The sequence below is a fragment of the Salvia miltiorrhiza genome, chromosome 2 (genome assembly GCF_028751815.1).
Source record: "Salvia miltiorrhiza cultivar Shanhuang (shh) chromosome 2, IMPLAD_Smil_shh, whole genome shotgun sequence".
NCBI classification, from domain to species: Eukaryota; Viridiplantae; Streptophyta; class Magnoliopsida; order Lamiales; family Lamiaceae; genus Salvia; species Salvia miltiorrhiza.
The window spans coordinates 46,280,659-46,303,679 of NC_080388.1; the positions used below are offsets into that span (position 1 = coordinate 46,280,659).

General features: G+C 36.5%; 3 protein-coding genes across 3 annotated transcripts; 2 read left to right on the forward strand and 1 right to left on the reverse strand.

Moving 5' to 3' along the window:
* The first annotated feature begins 397 nt into the window (after nucleotides 1-397).
* On the forward strand, nucleotides 398-1,489 carry LOC131009613 (uncharacterized). Its single transcript, XM_057937028.1, has one exon. It carries the CDS (start codon nucleotides 398-400, stop codon nucleotides 1,487-1,489), a length of 1,092 nt encoding a protein of 363 aa, XP_057793011.1.
* A 7,590-nt stretch (nucleotides 1,490-9,079) lies between these two features.
* Nucleotides 9,080-10,973, forward strand: LOC131009614 (uncharacterized). Its single transcript, XM_057937029.1, has 2 exons — nucleotides 9,080-10,686; nucleotides 10,751-10,973. The coding sequence occupies exons 1-2, from the start codon at nucleotides 9,080-9,082 to the stop codon at nucleotides 10,971-10,973; spliced, it is 1,830 nt and encodes a 609-aa protein (XP_057793012.1).
* A 4,259-nt stretch (nucleotides 10,974-15,232) lies between these two features.
* LOC131011706 (SKP1-interacting partner 15) lies at nucleotides 15,233-16,717 on the reverse strand. The gene has a single exon (XM_057939503.1). The coding sequence runs from the start codon at nucleotides 16,572-16,574 to the stop codon at nucleotides 15,348-15,350; it is 1,227 nt and encodes a 408-aa protein (XP_057795486.1). The 5' UTR covers nucleotides 16,575-16,717; the 3' UTR covers nucleotides 15,233-15,347.
* Between the last annotated feature and the right edge of the window lie 6,304 nt (nucleotides 16,718-23,021).

The window sequence follows — 23,021 nt, forward strand, 5'->3', positions numbered from 1 at the left end:
ACAAATGATTAAATGAATGAAAAGTTTTATGTTATCGTGTTAGGTCCACTGCCTGTACGATATGAATGATGAGTCTCTTACAAACCGTTTGAGTACTACCCAAGGATACTTTAGAAATGTTAGTCGTGAAAGCTCCGCTTGATCGATTTAAGTAAGAAATGATAAGATAGCAACGTTTAACATAGATATGTTACAACGTAGAAGAAATGTCATGAGATTAAGGCTTCACTTAAGTTATTCCACTTAAGTTTAGATTAGTTTCCACATAGAACTAGTCTTTCACATGGTTACACTATAGAAGCGATATATCTCGTGTATATCTATATATGTATGTATGTATGTATGTATGTATGCCGAATGAGTCTCTTCGTCTGCTGATTCTCGTCCGTCAATCAGAATGGAAGGTGCACCAAGAGGACGTGGTAGAGGGCGCGAACGTGGCCGTGGGCGCGGTAGGGGATTTGTACCCGAAGAGCCTATTCCACAAGTAGCACCAAATCGCACAGCCGAGGAAAAGTTTCGCAAGGAAAAACCTCCAACGTTTGATGGATTGGGCGAACCTGCGGATGCCGAGAAATGGGTTAGGGCAATAGAACGGATCTTCAACTACATCCGTTGTGATGATGAGGATAAAGTGGCGTGCGCAATTTATCAGTTGGTGGACGAAGCTGACTTTTGGTGGGAGTCAGTGAGGCGGACAATGACTGACGAACAGTGGGAGAATTTCACATGGGAAGAATTCAAGGCTGAATTATATGAGAAGTATATACCAGGATGTTACCGACAGAAGAAACAGAATGAGTTTTGGAATCTGAGACAGAAAACGGGAACTGTGACCGAGTACGACAGGGCATTCAATCAGCTATCAAGATATGCTCCGACGTTGGTGGATAGTGATGAGAAACGCGCAGAGAAGTTCAGAAACGGACTGCGTCACGAGATAGCGATTTCCCTAGCAAGTCAAGGAGGTCTCACCTACGCGCAGACATTGAGCAGGGCTCTTACTATTGAGTCATTGTTGCCAAGGGAAAAAGGAAAATCCCTCGAGCAGTCTGGATTTGTACCATCTCAAGATGGTAGTAAGGGAAAGAGAAAATGGAATGAAGGAACTGGTGGAAACATTGGAAATGGGAAGAAACCATGGGTGGCGAATCAAAATCAGAACCAACATCAAAATCCACAACCTCAAGCAATGGTTCAAACTCCTTGCCCAAAGTGTCAAAAACTCCACCTGGGAGAATGTCTGAAAGGAATGAACGTCTGCTATAACTGCGGGGAGGCCGGGCATTATGTCTCGACGTGTCCAAAGAAGGGAGGAAGAGCACCACAACAACAAAATCCCGGGAACCAACAGCGACAAAACCAAGGTCCTAGAGGAAATCAGGGGCAACCACAATACGCTAGGGCCTATGCCATTAACCAACACCAAGCAGCGGGAGATCACGGAAACCTGGCAGGTACCATTATGTTTTCGACATGTCGATTATAGCTCTATTCAATATTGGAGTATCCTATTCTTCCATTTCATATGTTGCTTGTAAGAAATTAGAATTTACGCTATAATCGTCCGTAACAACGTTAGAAATTAGTACAACTAACGATGAAAGACTGCTACTAAGGACGTCACCGCGAACTCAGAGCTCGATATAGGCGCGGAAACATTTAGACATACTTACATGTTATTCCTATGATAGAATTTGATGCAATCCTCGAATTGGTTGACTTACTCAAGTCAGAGCCACGATACTTTTAAACAAGAGAAAGATCCCTCTTCAATCTTCAGGAAAGGACGAGACAAGTTTCCATAAGGTACCAGATTTTGAGGAAAATTTTCTAGTTCGAAGAACAATGTCACACTATTAGAAAAGCTAAGACCGCATATGATTTAGTGCCACACAAGAGTTGAGTGGAATGAAAGTCTAGTATCCAAACTAGATGACCCAGATATGCAATTTCGAGGACGAAATTTTTATAAGGAGGGAGGAATGTAACACCCCGCCTATTTATATTAAGTTTAGAATTTATTTTAAACTTAGATTAGGATGATTTACGCCGGAAAAAAATGAAAAATGATTTATATTTTAAATTCCAACAAAATTTATTTTCAGAAGCCTTTATAAAAATTTAGTCTTTTGAAATTTTGTGCATTTCATAAATTGAATTATATGAATATGTGATTATTCTATATGATTAGTATTTATTTGTACATGATTTAATTTAAGTCTATATTAGGCTTTAATTTTTGAATGTGTTGGGCTTTGACAAATATTATTTTGGGCCCTAGTTTTAATTAAGTCTTCCTTGTTAATAATTAAGCCCAAAAGTCATTTTTCCTAAAAAAAAAAAAAAAAAAAAAGAAACCCAACCCACCACCTCCATAGCTGCCAAGTACAGCACCCCCATTTTGACTCCTTCACCCATCTCAACCATGCGCGTACAGCACCTCCAATTTGACTCCTTCACCCATCTCAACATGCGCCACTCCTCCAAAGTCATCCAAAATCCCTATGATTAAGGGATTTTGGTTATTTTTTCAATCTTCACGTCACAGTCTCATTCACTCCTTCACCCAATTGTTCAATCCTTTCTCTTTAAATTATCATTCTTCATTCACCTTTTTTTCACAGCAAGCAGAGCGGCCATAGCTTGATTCAGCAACCTCAAACCCCTAAAGGTTTCATCTTTTAATTCCTGCTTATTTCATTTCACAGTTTGATTAAGAAACTCACTTCATTTTGTGTAAAGATTTTCACTGCAAGCAAGAATCACACACATACTTTCATCTCATCATTTCGGTGCATATACACATTTCATAAAGAGCAACAATTTCTTAAAATCACCAAGTGTTAAGGCATACAATTTATGTGCATATAGATACATACATGAAGCATGCCTGTTTTTAAAGAAAAGAAGGAAGAAAGGTTGAGTCTTGGTTGTGTGTTTACTGTCGAGTCGAGAATCGAGGGAGGCAGGGCACGGCGGTTGTGCCGCTGCTGCCCGGCCACGGTTGGAGAGAAGGAGGTGGGCTGGTCGGAGCTGGTCTGGGTGGAGGGCTGAGCGGAGGACGACGACGGCTCTGCCCGCTGCTGTCGGCGGTGGCGTGGTGGCCGCGACGCCGATGGATGGCGGCGGCTTCTCGCCGGAGAGAGAGAGTGGAGAGTTCAGCGCGGCGGTGGCGGATAGCTACTGCTGCTGCTTTCCGGCTGAAACAGAGGGAGTGGGGCGGCAAGGTCAGAGAGAGAGATGGGGCGGAGGCGGCGTCGTGTGTGGCATCGTCGCTGCCGGAAATTGAAGCTCGATCTAGATTTTGGGGATCTAGGGTTGGAGGCGGTGGTGGCCGGCTCTTCACTGCTGCTGCCGTCGACTGCCGGAGTCGAGAGATGGGAGGTGGCTGTCGTGGTTTAGAGATCTAGGGCTGTGAGTGTGTGGGTGTGTGAGCTATCGAGAGAGAGGGAGATGGAGGTCAGGGGGCGACGGCGGTGGCCGGAGGCCGGCTGCTGTCATCCGCCGGAAGAGGGAAAAGGGGGGAGCTGGGCGGCTGTGAGTGTGTGCGTGTGTGTGTGGAGTCGGCAGGTTTGAGAGAGAGAGAGAGAGAGATCAACATTTTTGTGTGTGTATGCGTGACTTAGGTTGTAGAAGAAGGGTGGGGGTTTGGGATGTGGGCCTTTGGGCCGAAAATTTTATTTTTGAAAACTTAGGATTGGGCCAGATTTATTAGGAAAATGGGCTACTTACTTTTAACTGGGCTGCATTTTATTAAAATGTTGGGCTGCGAATTTTTGAAATAAAAATATGGACTTTCATTTAATTGTTGGACTTGTTTAATTAATTTATTAATTTGACTCTTTATTTGAGTTTAATTAATTATTTTTGAAAAAATTTGCATAATAGTATTTTCTTATTATGTGCATATTTTAAATGATTACTTATTATATGCTAAGCATGACATGCATTTGCATATGCATTTTTTGCAAATAAAAGTATTTATGATTTAATTAGTTTTAATTATAATTCCAATTATTAAAGAAAGTCGAGTAAGAATATTGTTGGTGTTCTTAACTCAAGAGAAATGTTTTCAATTATTTATTCATTAAATTTTGAAAACCCGGCTAAGTGAATCATAGAATATTAAGCACTACACCATGACTTAAATATTAGATTCAGGAGACCTATTAAGATTATAGATTTCTTGTAGGCTTTGTGGATCGTGAGGACTAGCACTGCTATACCAATTCAGAGTTAAGAATAAACGACAGGCTTTGCCTATTCAGGTGGGCTTATTTACCAAATGTATGGTTTAGCTATTGAGCTTAAATGTTTCAATGAAATAAAAACTGTTTATCCGATAAAATATTTTGTGCACTCTGCTCTGTTTAAGGCTCGCAACAATGAATCGATCGAGGTTCTCTCTTGACCTAACACGTTATTTGAGAATTGTGTACACCTATTAGCTGACCTGGTGGGTTGATCTCCATCGGGCACTAATCATGTATGAGGCGTTATAAGGGTGCTCGACGGGATGTGTTCCGGAGCATTGGGTCCCAAATGGGAACTTGACTGGGTTACGCCCTCAGTTCAAGTAAAGTAGGAGTAATGGATCCGTCGGTGGCTAAAAGGTCCGGGATCACAGCGAGTAACGGAAAGGGAGTGTGACAATTGCGCGCAATATAATAAAATGTTTTAACATGCTTAGAAGTTATTTCAATTTAAAACCTTCTAAGTCATGTCAAGTATAATTGGATAAACTGCTCTTATGATTATGAAATGTTTATAAAAATGCTAGCCCACTAAGTACATTAGTACTTAGCCCAAAATTACTTTCAAATGTTTTCAGGTTGATTGGTCGGTGCTGACGGGGCAGAGCTGAGACTAGGATTCAACTCCGTATTTTGTCTTCCGCTGTTGCACTAGCTCTTATTTGTCTTTTGTTTCTCCAACTTAAGACTTTTATGTTAAATTCTGAATTATGTTTCTTATCGAGCTTAAACTCTCAACTTCTAGCTCTATGTTATTAACATTGGTTATCGGAAGCATGAAACCGAACTTGTGATCCTAAGGCTTAGAATGTTGTTGATTGATTAATATCACTTGATTTTTGTCTTTCTTCACTCAAAGGCTGTTCCCCGACTTTTATCCCATTATTTGAATCCCACAAGGCTCTTTCCTTATTTATTTCTATGATTTTAGTCGCACCTCGATTATATTTTATTCGTTCAAGAATTGGGGTGTGACACAACTACACAAAATGTTTTCACAAATTTTCGATATTGTTGGAGTAATATTTTGGCTACTGATAAGAAATTCGAGAAAAGCTATAATGACCTTTGCTGATCCAAATTGAATCAAAATATGAATCTGGATTGCTTTGTGTACATTAAATAGCATGTGTATTTGATGTACTTGGTGTACATAATATTAGTACTAGATGTAAAATTGGAATCATGAAAAATTAAAGAAAATCTTTGCATTTTTTTATTTGGTTTGATTCAATTGACTCAATTTCTTATTAAATTTATGGCACTATTCAAATCCAATTCCTCGTCGGAACCATCAAAAGACTTTATATGTATTGATTATATTATTTCATTTAGTTAATTACTTTTATGATTGATTTAAATTACTCAATTTTAATCAATCGAGATTTAATCAATTGTATTGAATTGTTATTGTTTCAGTAAGGCTGTTATTTTCTATACGTGTTATTTTAATCTTAATTAGTCATCTATACACAATATTTATGTGTTTCATGTTTATTGCATTTAACATATTTCTATAGTTTCCCGAAGAAACGTGATTGCAATTCTTAATAATTAATCTCGAACATTATTAAAATTAAATCGTTGAAATTCTTAATTTAACACAACAATATCTCTTCACATTAAATATTATGTGTTTCGGATGAAAACATGAGATAAAATTAATATTCCGAAAAAATATTAAAATTATTTAGATTGCATTTTTATTTTAAACTTTATTTCAATATTTTCTTATTATTTAGTATTCCACTTCATTATTAAATTGCTTTACTTTATATTGAGTTAAATTGTTGTTCCTAAAGTAGCACAATTAATATTCTCGAAGAATGTTATATGCTCTTGAAGAACAAATTTTCTTCTCACTTCAATTGTTTTTTAATTCTTATTGAGAATAGGTAATACAATTAAAATTGATAATAGTAAGTGGAATTGTTTCCAAAAAAAAAGTAGATTAGGAAGATATTTTGGGGACGAACCAAAAATGACAAGAGAGAAAAATGTTTAAGGGACGGAGGGAGCACTAAAGTTTAGAAAGAGAAAAAGGAAATTAAAAATATTTAAGCTAAGGTTTCTATTTTCAAGAAAAATATTATTACTAAAAATAAAAATAAAAATATGTTTGAAACTTTAAAAAATCATAATTCATTAATTGTATGTTCATTTTTTACATGTCATATATCAAATTAAAGATTCTTTTATGATCTTTCATTCGAGACATATATTACTACATATTTATTGAAAACATAATTAAATAAAAATTAAAAAAAGTGTGCTCAATCAACAAAATAAGAAAACAGATATGAAGAAATTTAATATTTAAAGGTTGGTGATGGTTAATTGAGGGGCTAATGGACGATTAAGTTGATTTTTATGTATTGATTTTAAATTTTACATATACTTATGACAGTGATTTCTCCTTAAATTACAAAATTACTGTTGAAATTAATTTGAAATTGGTTTCAAATTGGTTTCAAATTTAATATTCCCCATTTAATATAGTATAGGTGTGGCTTAATCAATTTTGCAGAATATCCCCTTTTTAATATTCTCTTTTCAAATTGGCAATATTTGCATAATTGAGACTTAATTTCTGACCGAAAATATATATCCGATCAAATAAAAAGGGTAAAAAAAAAAAACACAGACAGACGAATACAAACTCAAAGAAAATAGAACTTTAAATTAAATTAATTGAAATTTTTGGAAATTCGAGAATTAAGAGACAAAAGAGGATGAGAGGGTCTACTTTGTTTCCTCCATTGACTGTGGAAGAAATAAACTATTTCTGATGTTTTGCATCTTTCTTTTTCTCTGACGGTGACGTTATCCGGAAAAAGTAAATAGATTAATTTTTGGGTGTTTCCACAATATTTTATTGCAAATGAAAGTTGTAATAATACATATATACTTAATTCCATGTTGTTTATGCTTACTTAAGTGGATTGATTCAAACTATTCGAATAAAGCCTATTATAAAAGGACATTATTGAACAAAATTGTTATTTTTGGTGAGATACTTAACGGATGCATTTGAAGTGGTCGAATACAACACATACTAAATTGTACTCCCAACGTCTCGGCTTTTAGTATCCATTTGAGAGTGATACGTGTTTAATGAAGTGATTGAATGTGTTGTGAGTAGAATAAGTCACACCTTTTATGTGAGTGTTAAAATAATTAAAGTGGTGTACTCACCTACTTTTACTTAAAATAAAAATAAATACTAAAATGTAGGACAACCAAAAAAGGAAAGTTAGATACTAAAAGTTGGGACGGAGTGAGTACTTCATTCGTCCCACTAGAATAGGTTCATTTTCTATTTTGAAATGTCCCACTAGAATAAAGTCGTTTTCTATTTTGAATGGAAAAAAATGTACTTAATTGGTATGAACCACACCACTTTTTTCTTCAAAAAAATAAATTTCTTAATCTCCATGCTCTAAAGAATTAAACCTATTGTAATGAGATGAAGGGAGTAATCGGTATTGTATGCACATATTGGTCATTAATATATGAAGTTAAAAGTTTCAAATTTAAATCTTGCGTCACGTTATCTTTAAATTTATTTGTAAATTGTAATTGATGTTTTTATCCATAAAATATTGAAATTGGTGAAAAGTTCATTGCATGTACATCTTTCTGAAAGCATATTCATAGCTTTAATCCAATTTACATGTGATATGATAAAATTTTGTCCACTCAAAACAGAACATTTCATGTTGATATGGCTCAATAACACAAGGATAAAATAAAATTCCATAGGAGTATTTATTAAAAATTATCATACGACGTCATGCGCCAAAAAATGACACTACACAAAAATTGAATAATTAAAACCTCCAGTTTTCATGTTTTAGAGTTGGAGAGAAAGGGGATGGACATCTATAATGCACGGATTCTCCAAAAAATAGCACATTGCAGTATCGGATACTCACAGGGGGCGGGTGCGGGTGCGATTCGCGTGGGATTCGCCACGTGGCGAATCCCCCCATTAAATTTAAAAAAAAAATTCGGATACGCGAATCCGGTGCGTCAAATTCGCGAATCCGGTGTGAATAGGGTGCACTGGGGGTTAATTTGAAAAACTTCAATTTTTGGGGGCTATTTTGCAATTTTTCATTTTTTTTCAAATTCTCAATTTTTTGCCCTACTCTCTCACGCTCTCTTAGAATTCTCACTCTCGCACTCTCAGTCTCTCGCTCTCTCACCCATCTCCGGCGACCGCTACCGCCATCGCCTCCTCCGGCGACCGCCACCAGCCGCTGCCTAACACCACTGCCACGCCTCTCATCCCTCTCTTTATCGGCAGACGGCTCGGCAGATAGAAGCGCCGCCCCGCGACGATAGCAGCGGCGCCCGGTCGTCTCCGGCAGAGCGATCAGCACCCCCCCACCTCACCACTCCCTCGGACCCTCGCTCTCTTGGTTTGTTAGCCGGGCCGGGCAGCATCGGCAAGAAGCAGGTGCTGCCAGCCAATTTTACACAACTTCGTTACTTCTCTCAAGTAATGTCTGCTCTTCCATGCTTGTACAGTTGCACTTATTTCTGTGTTGTTTGATTTCTTTGAAATTGGATTCGAGTATTATTCCCAGTAAGTCTTCCTTGCTAGCTTCCCCTGCTTCCATTGCTCTGCTTCTTGTGTTGATTATGTCGAGCATGGACGTTTGCACTTCCTTCATGATCGTTTTCACTCTCCTGTTCACTTTTGTTGGCCAAAATCTGCTCAAAGAGTGGAACAAAACGTAAGAAATTAAATAATCAATAAATAAATACATAAACATGATTTAATTTCTCTCAGGTATTGTCTGCTCTTCATTTGTGAAATGGATTCTTCAAGTTCTGTTCATGCTGATGGTGATACAAATGAAAATGATAATGAGAAGGAGAGTTCTAGCTGTTGGCCTTTGTGGAAATATGTAGAGAAGCAATCGAAAATTGGTAAAGGGGGTCGAAATACAAAATTTAAATGTATGTATTGCAAAAATGTGTATCCTGGGTCTTACTCAAGATTGAGGAATCATTTGTTGAAAAATTCTGGTATGGGAATTGCCATATGCCATAAAGCTACTGTTGCCAATGTACTTGAGATGTCAAAAATGGAAGAACAAGCTTCTAGCAAAAGAGATGCAGTTAAAATTAAAGATATACCTTTGCCTCGCTCAGTTTGTGATAGTGTTGGGTCTTTTTCTGTAACAATGACTGAAGTAGAGCCATCCTCATTTAAGTTAGAAGGTTATGATCCTTTGAAAAAGAGGAAGATTGTTGATGGTCCTCTAGGAAAAGCTTTCAATGCACAAGCTCGTGAGATATTAGATGGTGAGATTGCAAGGATGTTCTACTCAGCTGGGCTTCCTTTTAACCTCGCTAAAAATCCACACTTTATTAAGTCTTACAGTTTGGCTGCCAATAGTAATGTTGCAGGTTATAACCCTCCAGGTTACAATGCACTAAGAACCAAGTTATTGAAAAATGAGAGGGCACATCTTCAAACTTTGCTTGAAGCTACTAAAAGCACATGGAAGTCGAAGGGAGTAACCATAGTATGTGATGGTTGGACAGACCCTCAAAGAAGGCCTCTAATCAATTTTATGGCCATAAATGAAGGTGGGCCAATGTTTATTCGCTCGGTAAACTGTCAAGGTGAGTATAAAGATAATTTTTTTATCGCTACTTTGATCAAGGATGTCATAACAGAGGTTGGTGTACCTAATGTTGTCCAAGTTATAACAGATGACGCCCCCGTTTGTAAAGCTGCTGGAATGTTAGTTGAACAAGCATATCCTAGTGTATTTTGGACTCCTTGTGTTGTGCATACACTTAATCTTGCTTTAAAGAATATTTGTGCTGCAAAAAATACCGAGTCAAATGAAATCACATATGCGGAATGTCGTTGGATAAGTGAGATTGCTGCTAGTGCTGTTATGATTAGGAACTTCATAATGAATCATTCCATGAGACTTGCCATGTTCACTGAGTTTTCTAAACTTAAATTGCTTGTGGTTGCTGAAACTCGATTTGCCTCGATGATTATTATGTTGAGAAGGTTTAGAGATGTGAAATGTCAATTGCAATCGATGGTGATAAGTGAACAATGGTCTATGTATCGTGAGGATAACATTGAGAAAGCTAGAATTGTGAAAGAAAAATTGTTAGATGATGGCTGGTGGGATTCAGTAGATTATATTCTTCGTTTTACTGAGCCGATTTATTCGATGTTGAGAATTTGTGATACGGATAAACCTTGTCTGCACTTGGTTTATGGGATGTGGGATACCATGATAGTTAAAGTGAAACGAGTTATCTTTGAGCATGAGATGAAGAGTGACTTAGAGGAATCCAGCTTTTGGAATGTTGTATGCAATGTGTTAGAGGACAGGTGGAGTAAAAGCAACACTCAATTACATTGCTTGGCTTATTCCTTGAATCCAAGGTAATTCTATTATATATTTGATATTTTATATTTTGAACACAACTAATATTCTAATTTTTTACAGGTGCATTACAGAGGATTGGATAAAAGAGCATTCGTATCTTCAAACACCAAATCACGATGCAAATATTGTTAAAATAACAAAAAATTGTATCAAACGTCTTTTTCCTGATGCAGAAACACGAACAGCAGTAACACTAGAGTTTGCTAATTTTTTTGGATGCTTTGAAGAGTTTGGTGATGAAGATTCTATACGAGATAGATTGAAGTTGGATCCACTGAAATGATGGGTAGCTTATGGTATAGGAGCCCCACATCTTCGACCTCTTGCTGTGAGATTACTTGGTCAAGTTTCTTCCTCATCATGCTGTGAAAGGAATTGGAGTACTTATTCATTCATCCACTCTACAAAAAGAAATCGGATTACCGTAGAACGTGCTGAGGATTTGGTCTATGTACATAGCAATCTCCGTTTGCTATCAAGAAGAGCTCCACAATATATGAAAGGTGAATCTCAGATGTGGGATGTGGCAGGGGATGCATTTGATGCCATGGATGATATTGAAATTCTTGGAATTGCTAATCTATCTCTTGATGAACCTGAGTTGGAGTCTATATTATTTTGTGATGATGGAGAAGGAGAAGGACCAAGTAATTCTTAGAAGTGGAATGTTAATAGGTGAGTTAGTGTCTATATTATTTTATTGTATTTTGTTTTCAGTTAGTTTTTGCATTTTGTTGTTAGGTAATTCCTTTTATTTTGTGTTTGTTGTCAGCCTTGATGTAGCAGTGGACGAGGAGGATGAGGACGTGAAGGATGAGTTGTAGGGCGTGACGAATGATGTTTTTAACATGTATAGGAGATTCTAATTTTACTCTTTCATATTTGTCAGCCTTGATGTAACAATGCATAGGAGATTCTAATGTTACTCTTTCATTTTTTGGGAGGTTAAACTCGTTTTTGACTAATGGGATAACATAAGAACTTTTGTTTGATTTAATTGTATCTTTGAACTTTGAACTATATTGTGATTTAGTTCTTTGAATGTTCCATGTTATATATATATATATATATATATATATATATATATATATATATATATATAGGGGAGGGCTACGGTAAAAATACTTCTTAAAATATAAATATAAACGTTTTTTAATGTACGAATTTTATCCAACAGGGTTACGAATTCATCAAACATGGTTACGAATTGTGAAAAATAATTTTTTGCTACCTTTGGGATTCGAACCCAGAACCACGAATTCATCCAACAGGGTTACGAATCAACCGTAGATCTTGATGATCTAAGGGCTGAAAATCATTTATATTTTATACACTTAAGAGTGTTTTTATTCTAGCCCTCCCCTATATATATATATATATATATATATATATATATATATATATATATATATAACACGGACGTATTCTTCACGAATCGCACCCTACCATTTTTGAAAAATCCGTATCCCCGCACTGAAATCGTATTAATCCCGCACCCGCCCCCCGCACCTATGCAACATAGGGGATGGTGGATTAAATATGTATGTCATCAAACATGAATTTGAATTCAAATGGTGATAAAATCTCACATAAGATTCTCCTTAAATAAATTCTTGTCATTTTTTTTCTTAAATTAACAGTATTAGAAATTTAAAGACTACACTATAGGAGACTCAAACCCAAGACCTTTAACCTTAGGCAATAACCCTTTACCGCTTGACCAACACACGCACACGAACTGATGACACAATAAATGGCGTCCTCTATCACGCCATCACAATAATGGTCACCAACACAATAAATCACAATACCATCACACCAATTGTCACGCCTAAATAAAATATTGTTCAAGAAAGACTTAAACATAAGAAGTCTAAGCATTTATTTGTTTTATTCTCCCCATGAGTAGGATCCAACTGTAGGTCGTGTGCATGAGGCAATTTTTCTTTTCTAGAGAGGATACGTGAGCAATTTACAGCAAGAGAATTGTATCTTCCTAAAGGAGGTGCTTTAATTTAGGAAAGTAATTTAATATTACTTCTTTTTATTATCCATCATACCAAGTAATGACCACACAGTCAGTAAAATATTAAATAACCATACTTTCAGGTATAATAAATATAATGTGAAGTGTGAAGTACCAATACAATAAGAAAAGGGTATAAATATTGTTTATAGTAGTTCAGTTACCAATGGGCCAGTGATGCATTAGGCTTTATGCTATTTTGATTGGGCTTAACATAGTCTTAAAATAAATGCGAAAATGTAACCGAAAAAACAACCCGACTATTAATTTGGCTTTTGTAATTACCATTCATGTTTCATCATCAATCCATTATTGCTTTGTAGCATGTGTATATTTAAATGACACTCGACGTAGTGAAATATACTAACAAACTGATACAATACAAAATTGTAACACAATCCGTCATTTCGTGTGAAAACAAATGAATGCTTTATTGGCATATTCCATCTGACGAGATAACATCATGTTTAAATGAAACATGGCAAATTCATTTAAATCTATTAACATTCTCAACACTGTATTCCCCATTCATGAAACTTAAACCACATCGATTTAACACTAGGCTTAATAGTAGTTTATGGCCTCAATTTTGAGGTTTTTATTTATTTATGATCTTATCTTTAGTTTATATTGTGAATATCTTGAACTTGCAAATTGGTTTAACTTTTATCCAGCATCAAAAATTCCAACTAGACACATCCGTAAAACATGTTTCTCGCCTCGCAGCTTTAGGTCGAGAAACATGTCTCTGGGTGAGCCTAGTCAAATATCCAACGCTAGTATTTTGGTGAGGGATAAAATTAAACAAATTCACAAAGTTCAGAATATTTTAAAAATAAATTTAAGTTGATGTCACAAATAAAAAAATCTCCAATTTGAGACTATAAACTACTATTAATCATTTCGCAAATTCTTGTGTGCTCCATAACACTACACTTGCATTAAATAACACTAACACTATCTTGAAATGACACCAACACTATTTTATTTTACAAATGACACTATCATGTTATAGTGTTCTATTTTATTTTACAAATGACACTATCATTTTATAGTGTTAGTGTCATTTGTAAAACAAAATAGTGTTAGTATTAGTGTCATTTAATGCAATAGTGTTATTTGTAAAATAAAATAGTGTTAGTGTCATTTAATACAAGTGTTAGTGTCATGGAGCACACAAGAATGCCTCTAATCCTTTAAACTAATACTTCAACTAGCCGCGAAACAGGAAAACCTAATAATTATTCAAGCATGCAAGAGTCTTCTGCAAGACCTTCCAAATACTACAAAATACAAATATGCTATATGGGTTTGGAGTATTTGGACCAAGATATTTATTCCATCTTAACACAAGTTTTTGTGTAAAGGCATGTATATATAACATCAAAATATTCCAACTTAATCAATGATGGATAACTTAGTCCGCAATGTAATCATCCAATTGGATGACTATGTATCACTTTAAAATTGGGTTGATTATTTAGTCATACTCTAATCCTATTTTATCCTATCTATCTTATATATCTCATCCACCAAACAAAACACCCCTTTAGAATCTAAAAACCAAAGGATTATATTCCTACAAACAAATACTGAGAATATCAAATCCTGAGATTTAATTTTAATCTGGACACCATGTTCAGCAAATGTGTCTCTGCGGTCGCAGGGTCAAAGCGAATACATGACACCGAGCTTCAGCCGAGCCCATTTGGACATTTTTTTATTATCATAATTCACAAGTATTGAACAGCGAAACTTAGAGACCCTTGTACAATTCTAAAACTAAATAGCCAAGAAATATGAACTACTATTAAACATTCAAGCCTTGTAAAAAAAAATATAGGTGACACCTCTCACATAGAGAGGTCGTTCTTTTTGGCTTCTCTGTATCTAGCAATTAAATTTCATTCGTTCCTGCCAGTATCATAGGCTCCAAGAGCAGTTACTCCTTTTCTATCTCCTTATTCTATTTCTTCTTCTTGCCATCAAGCTTTTATGAACTTTTGGCTCATGAATATTGACTAGGGAAATAAAGAGAAAATTACAATGTACATAATCAAAAGCACAAAACACTATCGTTCAAGGGAGAAAACTAAAAACAAGACAAACTCGAGCACATGCCACAAGTATAGCCATAGCCTGTACCTTAGTACCAACTTTGAAGGGTTTACCACCCACATTTCGCGCAATGAGAAATCAATACCACTTAAGTGGGATTTAGAAAGCCAAGCACTATTGCTATAGTAATCCAAAAGGTCTTGTGCCTTAAGAATGGATCCATAAGTTAATAGACGGATAATCGTACACATCAAGGATCCATCTCCCAAGCCAAGAAACAAACTAACTACTTCCTGAACAGTAATAACTGTCTTTATAAAAGACTTACTACACAAGCACAAGCACTAGCACCAACATTGGAAAACCCATTTGTGGTTCTGATCCCTCAACATCACCAACATTCAACACAAGAAAATTCAAGCCCTAGCATCACTTATAAATAAATGAGGCAAGCCCAATGATCATAAACAATAACACTGATAATACAACACATTGAATTCAATATTCCAAATCATCATATATAGTATAGGTATGGCATAACAAGATTAGAAAGAAAGTGAAAATCCTGCTGACCTACAAAACAGCATCGAGCCTGGCCTCGAACACGAATCCACGGCAGAGGACGTCTCCGCTCCCGGGCACGCCATCCACCCACCTCCACTCGTTCTTGCCGTCACCAAACTCCTCCCAGAGCGCCAACCTCCCGACCCTCTTGGCTGAGAAACACACCCTATTGCCCCCACCAAACACCTTGAACTTACTACTCTCCATGAAACACCTATACATCTCCAACGGCATCCGCCCCGCCTCCTCCCACTCCAAGCTGTCCAAGTCCAGCCTCAGTATCAGGATTGTGGTGCACGCGCTCTGCAGCGCGTATGAGCTCTTCAGCCCGCCCACCATGTACACCTTCCGATCGCTCCCCGCCTTCACCAGCCGCGGCCGCTTCAAAATGTCGAAAATGTCCCCCCACTCGCGCCTCTCCAGCCTCACCCACTGCATTGCCTTCTCCATATCCACAACCCTCGCCTTGAACATCGCCCACTGCGACCTCCACGGCGACCCCACGTCGCACAGAGTCAGGATGAAATCGGAGATCAGGACGGGGCTCCGGGGCTTCGAGGGTAAATTGGACGAGAATTTGAGCCAATTGAGCGAATTGGGGCTGAAATCGTCGTCGTTAGGGTTTCCATTTTCGGAGTAGTAGAGAACGGCGAGCTCGGTGAGGACGAGAACGACGCTGAGGGAGCCGGCCAAGACGGCGCCGTGGCGGGACCAAGCGGAGCCGAGCTGGGGTAGGGTTTTGAAGCGGCCGGTGAGGGGGTTGCATACGACGAGGGCTTTTTGGGAATTTTGGGGGGTTCGGGAGGTGTGGGAGGAGGCCCAGAGGTAGAGGAGGCCGTTGGAAGAGGTGATTGGGTGGAGACCAGCGAAGGGGAGGAAGGAGAGGGAGAATTTCAACCACTGATTGGCGGCGGGGTCGAAGGCGTGGAGTGTGAGGAGGGTGGAGACGTGGCGGTGGGAGGTCTTGAGGGCGAGGAGGGGGAGGGGGCGGGATTGGCTGCGGAGGTGGTGGAGGAACGAGGCGGAGGAGAGAGCGGCGCGGAGGGCCTTGCACAAGCACTTGGCGGCGGCGATTTCGCGGAGGGGCAGGTGGCAGAAGATCTGGTGGAGGGTGTCTTGGGGTAGATTGTTGAATGGGGAGGATTCCATGGCGGATTGGGCGGCGGAAGCAGTAAAACCTCGGTTTTCTTTGGTCGGAAAATGTGAGCGGAGAGAGAAAGAGCAGTTAACGAACATTTCCCTTGCTTTGTTAATTTGGGTGGGGTTTAATGGGCCGGGTCGGATCGGGTCAGCCGCCGTCAACCCTCAACTGCGGGGACCTGATTTTTATGTTTGACTAGATTTGCCACTAATAAATATATCAAGGTTTATGTTATAACGGAGACAAATAAATACGTTGATCTGAAAGATTAGGTTTGGATTGATTTTATGATATTTTGTTTGGTTGGATGGATACCATCCTCTATTTAATTTCGGGATCATATTACATATAAATAGCCTTAATATATATCTTATGATAAAATTAATTTAATCTCGAATAATTTCAAGCTAATTCAATCTCGACAAGATCAAGATAAACACTCACAAATTCAAATATGGAGCAGACCCTACTTAATTTCGGGATGATGTTACCTATAAATAGTCTTAATATATTTTTTATGATAAAATTAATCTTAAAGATAATTTAATCTCGAATAATCTCAAGTTAATTCAATCTCGGCAAGATCGAAATAAACACTCACAAATTCAAATACGGAGTCAGCTCCGAGGGAAAAAGATCCTCTGCTGTGCACAGCAGAGTGATGTGCATTCAAGTGCATTCAAATTGGAAGAAAATAATTAAAATTTTTAAAAAAAATAAAAATTCAAAAATATCAATTCCCCTGTTTTTGTGCACGGTAGAGGATCCTTACCCCAGCTCCGAGTACAACCCAACAGTTATTATTATTATTATTATTATTATTATTATTATTATTATTATTATTATTATTATTGGTTAGATTTTAGTATGTTTCTAATTTTTAATATAAACATATAATTTTATCCATTAAAATTTATTTCTAAATATGAAAATATAATTTGTCCGTCGGTGTTTAAAATCCTAATTTTATTCTTATGCAAATTTACGTGAAAACTCAAAAAAAAACAGACGGAACAAAAAATAATTTCACAATGAATAGTGCATAGCACGGGAGTAAGGCACGACTTAATTTCTCAAGCCCCAACCATATTTCGAGAAAACCCAAAGCATCACGAGTCGGAGTCACTCGAACTCGGTCCAAATAAATCGGGTTAATAATCTAAATAGTTTATAAAAATGATGTTTTTCTTAAGTAGTTCTAACTAATTAAAGATTTAGCACGGGAATTTGAGGACTAAGAAACATTGACAACAACAAAAAGTCGGCCAAGCTTATTTTACCATATTCTGAATTGTGCTGTATGTATTTTGGTGTGTCTTTTATATAATTGTGTTGATGATTCAATGCATATCATCTTATTGTGATGATATTATAATGCAAATGGAAGTTATACAATATTATCCCAACTGTAAATGACAACTAGTTTATTCATTATAAAAATCCAATTAGTTTGTTGGCAAAATAGCCTAATAGGTCACGCACATTGATTCCAATTACTTGACTTTTAAGGATGCATTCTCAAATTTATCATGAAAAAAAAAAAGAATAAACAAAATTTCACTCTTTAAATTTTTCATTTATTTTCCCTCATTAACCTACAAAATAGAATTTAACCCTACTCATTCCTATTTTTTACTATAAAAGAGTGGTAATATTATCACACGAAAAATGATCCCTCTTTTGTAGTGAAAATGAGAAATGAATAAGAGTCAAATTTTATTTTGTAGAAAATGTGGAATAAAAAAAAATTAAAAAATGAAATTTTATTTATCACTCATTTTTTCATGATAAATTTACAACTAAAGATGACACATCTTAAAGAGTTACAGATTCTTTGCTGATGAATTTAATTTGTATGATGATTATGAGTTCGTTTAGAAATCTTTGCTTAAGTGCTTAAAGCATCCGCAGTGGGGACCCGATAGAGGGGACTCGAGTCACCCACTGCAGCCTCAGGTGACACGAGGCGGATCCGATAAAACGGGGCATATTTGATGGGTGAAACGGCGAGGCGAACCCGAAATCTTTGCACGCGCTGATTTAAAAAAAAATCAAATTTTGAAAAATTTGGACGTTGGATTAGACCGTTTGTTTTTTGTTTGTTTCCAAATTTTCGGTCAATTGACCGATTTTAAATTTTTTTTCTTTTTTCCTTTTTTCCTCTTCTATAAAATCTCCTCTTCTTCTCCTTCTTCTTCACTTCTCATATTCTTCTTCTTCTCTCTATTTCTCTCACAAAAAAAAAAAAAATGGATCTACACAATCCTAATTGGTACGATTCAAATTGGGTACCTGACCTCTCCGACGAGTACCACCTCGATTTAGCCGGTATTAACTTGGAAGAGGAGCCTCGTCCAAGCGAAGAAGATGTCCCACCGCCCGCCACCCACAATGCGTCGAAGCCAAAGAAAGGCGGGCGGTGGAAGGCACCGAAGAGAGAGCCGGAGGAGGGAAAGACCATTCGACACACATACACCCCCGAGGAGACGGACCTTATTGTTCGTATTTGAGCGGAGGAGATGAACGACTCCATCCGGGGTGTCGATCAAAAAAGCGAGGCGACTTCACTACCTCGGCGTCGGGCGAGGAGATCACGTCTTCCCGGCCAACTGGAAACAAAGCGGCGAAAGGGGTGTCGAGAGCGGCTAAGGGGAAAGGAAAGGCGTCGCAAAGCTCCGGGCCTCCACCCGAATACGTGGAGAGGATGAACAGGTCGGACGAGAACATAAAAAAAATGATGGCCGAGGTCACCAAGTCCAACTCAAGCAGAAGATGCACGACGACCGGATTTTATTCATGAAGACCGACAACATGAGTCCAGAAACCCTCGCCCTCCACAAGCAACGTTGCGCGAAGATCATTGCTAGGATGAGAGAAGCTGGAGATCTTTAGGATTTTATGTTTTTAAGTTTTAATCAAGTAATTTTAAATTATGTCTTTAGATTTTTTTTTAAAATTAATCTTTAGGATTTTTAAAATTTAATGAAGTTTAGTTTGAAGTCAATTGTGTTATTTAAATTTCTGCAATTAAAAATAAATGAAAAATACAATAATCAAAACTAAAAAGATCAGGTCAGCTATCATGTCATCCCACTGCAGCCTCACTCATCCAATGTAGTCCTCCCTCTATCAGGTCAGCTATCATGTCATCTCACTGCAGCCTCACTCACCCAATGTAGTCTCCCTTCTATCATATCAACCATTAGGTCACCCTCATTGCTGATGCTCTTAATATACTTTCCATTATCAAGCCATATGATAGCATAAACACTACTTTGTTTCAAATGATTATTAGTCTTTAACCTTCTTATAAATCCTTCTTCCTATAATATATTTACATCCCATTTTAAGTTGTTGAAAAAGTTACTATGAGCCAATAGGCTCTTTGAAAAAATTCATTTGCGCTATTGTGCAAGTCCAATTATACTTGAGCCTTTTATTTTTTTCGAATATATTTTTTGCCCTAATGATATTGAATAAGTCTAACAACAGCTACATTTTGTGTTAACTTATTCTTTGTTTGGTTGTGTATATCTTATTAACATGAATGTGAGATTAAAAAACCAATCTTTCTTCTTATCTTCTTTGAGCACTTGTTCTATTATCTCCACATCGATTACAGTATAGTGTCGTGTACCGTGTACGCACTACGATTGGTTGTTGTGTTAACTATGGGAGTGAACAATCAGTTGCTATGTTAACTATAGGGAGTCAACGACTTTGCTGGACTTGTTTCTCTTATATTCACATTCCTTCGTGTATAAGGATATATATGAATCAAATAATTTTAGTTTGATTTCATATTCGATTCAAATTTAAAATTTTATGATCCCAATATATACAAATACTTTTTTTTATTTAGTTAGCTATTAAATACGATTTCAGGTATTTGATTCGGTATTCAAATATATATGTATATATATATATATATAGGGGACGGTTATTCAATAAACCACCATTATTTTAAGAATTACGAACCAGTAAAAATGCATGAATTTTATGTATAACACGCATGAATAAACTGTATAAAGGTATGAATTGCGAAAAATAATTTTTTGCTACCTTTGAGATTCGAACTCAGGACCATAAATTTATCCAACAAGGTGATGAATCAACCGTAGATCTTGATAATCTAAGGGCTGAAAATGGTTCCTAATTTATATTTTAAGAAGCATTTTTATTTTAGCCTTCCCCTATATATATATATATATATATATATATATATATATATATATATATATATATATATATCTTCTTTATAATAGGATTAAGCCTTAGCATATGTGGCATACTTAGAATTGTTCAATTTCAATAATTTACCATATATATAATCTATATCATTTATTAATTAATTAACTATTACATTCTATATAAAAATTCATTAATCTTAATAAATATAATTAATAATATATGTATATATATATATAATAACATTAACTTACATGTAATCTAAATTAATAAATTTTATTATTTGTTTTATCTCGATAAAAATTAGATTTACATGTCTGACAAGAAAAAAATTATAATTTATATATAATAAATGATTTTAATTGAATGTTAGTGATTAGATGTATATTTGTTATTAATTTTATATTTCTCGAAAGCGTAAATATTATATGTATATGTTGCAATATATTATATTGTATGAATTTATATATATATATATATATATATATATAATATTTATCTTCTTAATTTTCAATAAAATCAATTTTAAATTGAGTTTGAATTGAGACATGCACGTGTATGTAAATTATAAACGGGTTCGATCATTGATTTACATGTTTGAATAATAAGGCACAAATTCTATAACCTGATTACTTTAAAACAAAATCTTATTTTATGTCTATCAAAATAATTAATATTTTATTTTTATTTTTTTTAAATATATCTGTACATTTTATTTGTATAGGGAAGAAAAATATATTTTTCATATCTAAAAATTTTATTTGTTTCAGTTTCGTCAATAATAATAATAATAATAATAATAATAATAATAATAATAATAATAATAATAATAATAATAATAATAATAATAATAATAATAATAATAATAATAATATATAAATTATGAAATTAGTAATGCATAAATGAAGAATTTAGATAAAGAACAATAGAGGATATCATGTTAAAATACATTAGAAATCTTTAATTATGTATTAAATTTATTATAATCTCAATCGAGTGAAGAATTCATATAAATCACCTCATTTCACAATGGTGAATTACGAAACCAACACCTAAACTACGGAATGAAAGGCGTAAACTATACCTAGTAAGGTTGATCGGAAAGGATGAAGTAACAATCGGAGAATCGAAAGCCAAATATAACTGTAGTATTCGAGAGCAAATGATAGCGTAAAAAATGTAATACACGAGCACGAGGCCTATTTATAGATTACAATTGAGGGTAAAAAGGTAAAATCGATGCTAGTGCATGCGTTTGACGTGATTGAAGGGTATATCAGGAATTTCATCTTCACGCGGGAAAATCCTCCGCGTTTTTGGCGATCCTTCTGAAAGAGGCGATCTTTCTGGCACGGATGACTTCTCTGGCGTGAAGGACTTCTCTGACGTGGATGACTTCTCTGGCGTGGAGGACTTCTCTGACATGGATGACTTCTCTGGCATGGATGACTTCTCTGACGTAGATGACTTCTCTGGCGTGGATGACTTCTCTGACATAGATGACTTCTCTGGCATGGATGACTTCTCTGGCATGGAGGACTTCTCTGACGATGGTGACTTCTCTGAGGGGAATGACTTCTCTGATGGCATTGACTTCTCTGGCGAGTGTGTCTCTTCTGCCATATTTGACCCGCCAGTGGGGTCGATTCCTCTGATTCGTATTCTTTCCCTACTCTGCACATATTACTCCTCATCAACCACTCCCCCCTCTAGTCTGGTTGAACCGGGTATTCTTCGTGTTCAACCATTGTAGTATTGTTAAAGCTGGTGCTATGATGTCTTCCCCGATCCCTGCAAGTCATGAAGATACAAACACTCTAATATTTTACGAAAATAAAGGTAAGTCCTGTAAGTTGCTCTCTGGTGTTTTTGTCACTCCCCCCCTGGTCTGGCTAGTTCACTTCTGGAATAGTGCAACTAGTCAGAGGATTCGCCCGCATGGATGACGTCACCTGCATTAAATGCCTGCCCGATCTACAGTGCTTTTTCCCGTACCCCGAGGTTACTTTTTAGCCTTTGCGTCTTTTCGCCTTTCCGTAGGGATTTTTAGCCGTCGATTTATTTCCGTATGCCACGTGTCGTTCATCCCGCATTTTGGTAGTTGCCCGCGTATATTTTTACTTAGTCGATTCGAACTCCCATTTTTCACTATTCTTCTTCTCCGGCTTTCTCAAACTTCTTCATCTGCGAATTTCGGCGATTCTCCCTCCTGTTCCGGCGATTCTCTCCCTGTTCCGGCGATTCTCTCCCGGTTCCGGTGTATTATCCCGCGACCCTTTCGCTCCAGGTTTTATCATCAATCTTTCTCTGGTCTAGGTAATTCGCGTACCCTCTTCTTCCCATATTTGTAATTA

What these genes read in the sequence shown, in the direction of transcription:
- LOC131009613 (XM_057937028.1), top strand. Translation starts at nt 398, where the DNA reads ATGGAAGGTGCACCAAGAGGACGTGGTAGAGGGCGCGAACGTGGCCGT.
- LOC131009614 (XM_057937029.1), top strand. Translation starts at nt 9,080, where the DNA reads ATGGATTCTTCAAGTTCTGTTCATGCTGATGGTGATACAAATGAAAAT. An exon ending in GCTTATTCCTTGAATCCAAG is followed by an intron (nt 10,687 to 10,750) that starts GTAATTCTATTA and finishes AATTTTTTACAG; the next exon opens with GTGCATTACAGAGGATTGGA.
- LOC131011706 (XM_057939503.1), bottom strand. Translation starts at nt 16,574, where the DNA reads ATGTTCGTTAACTGCTCTTTCTCTCTCCGCTCACATTTTCCGACCAAA.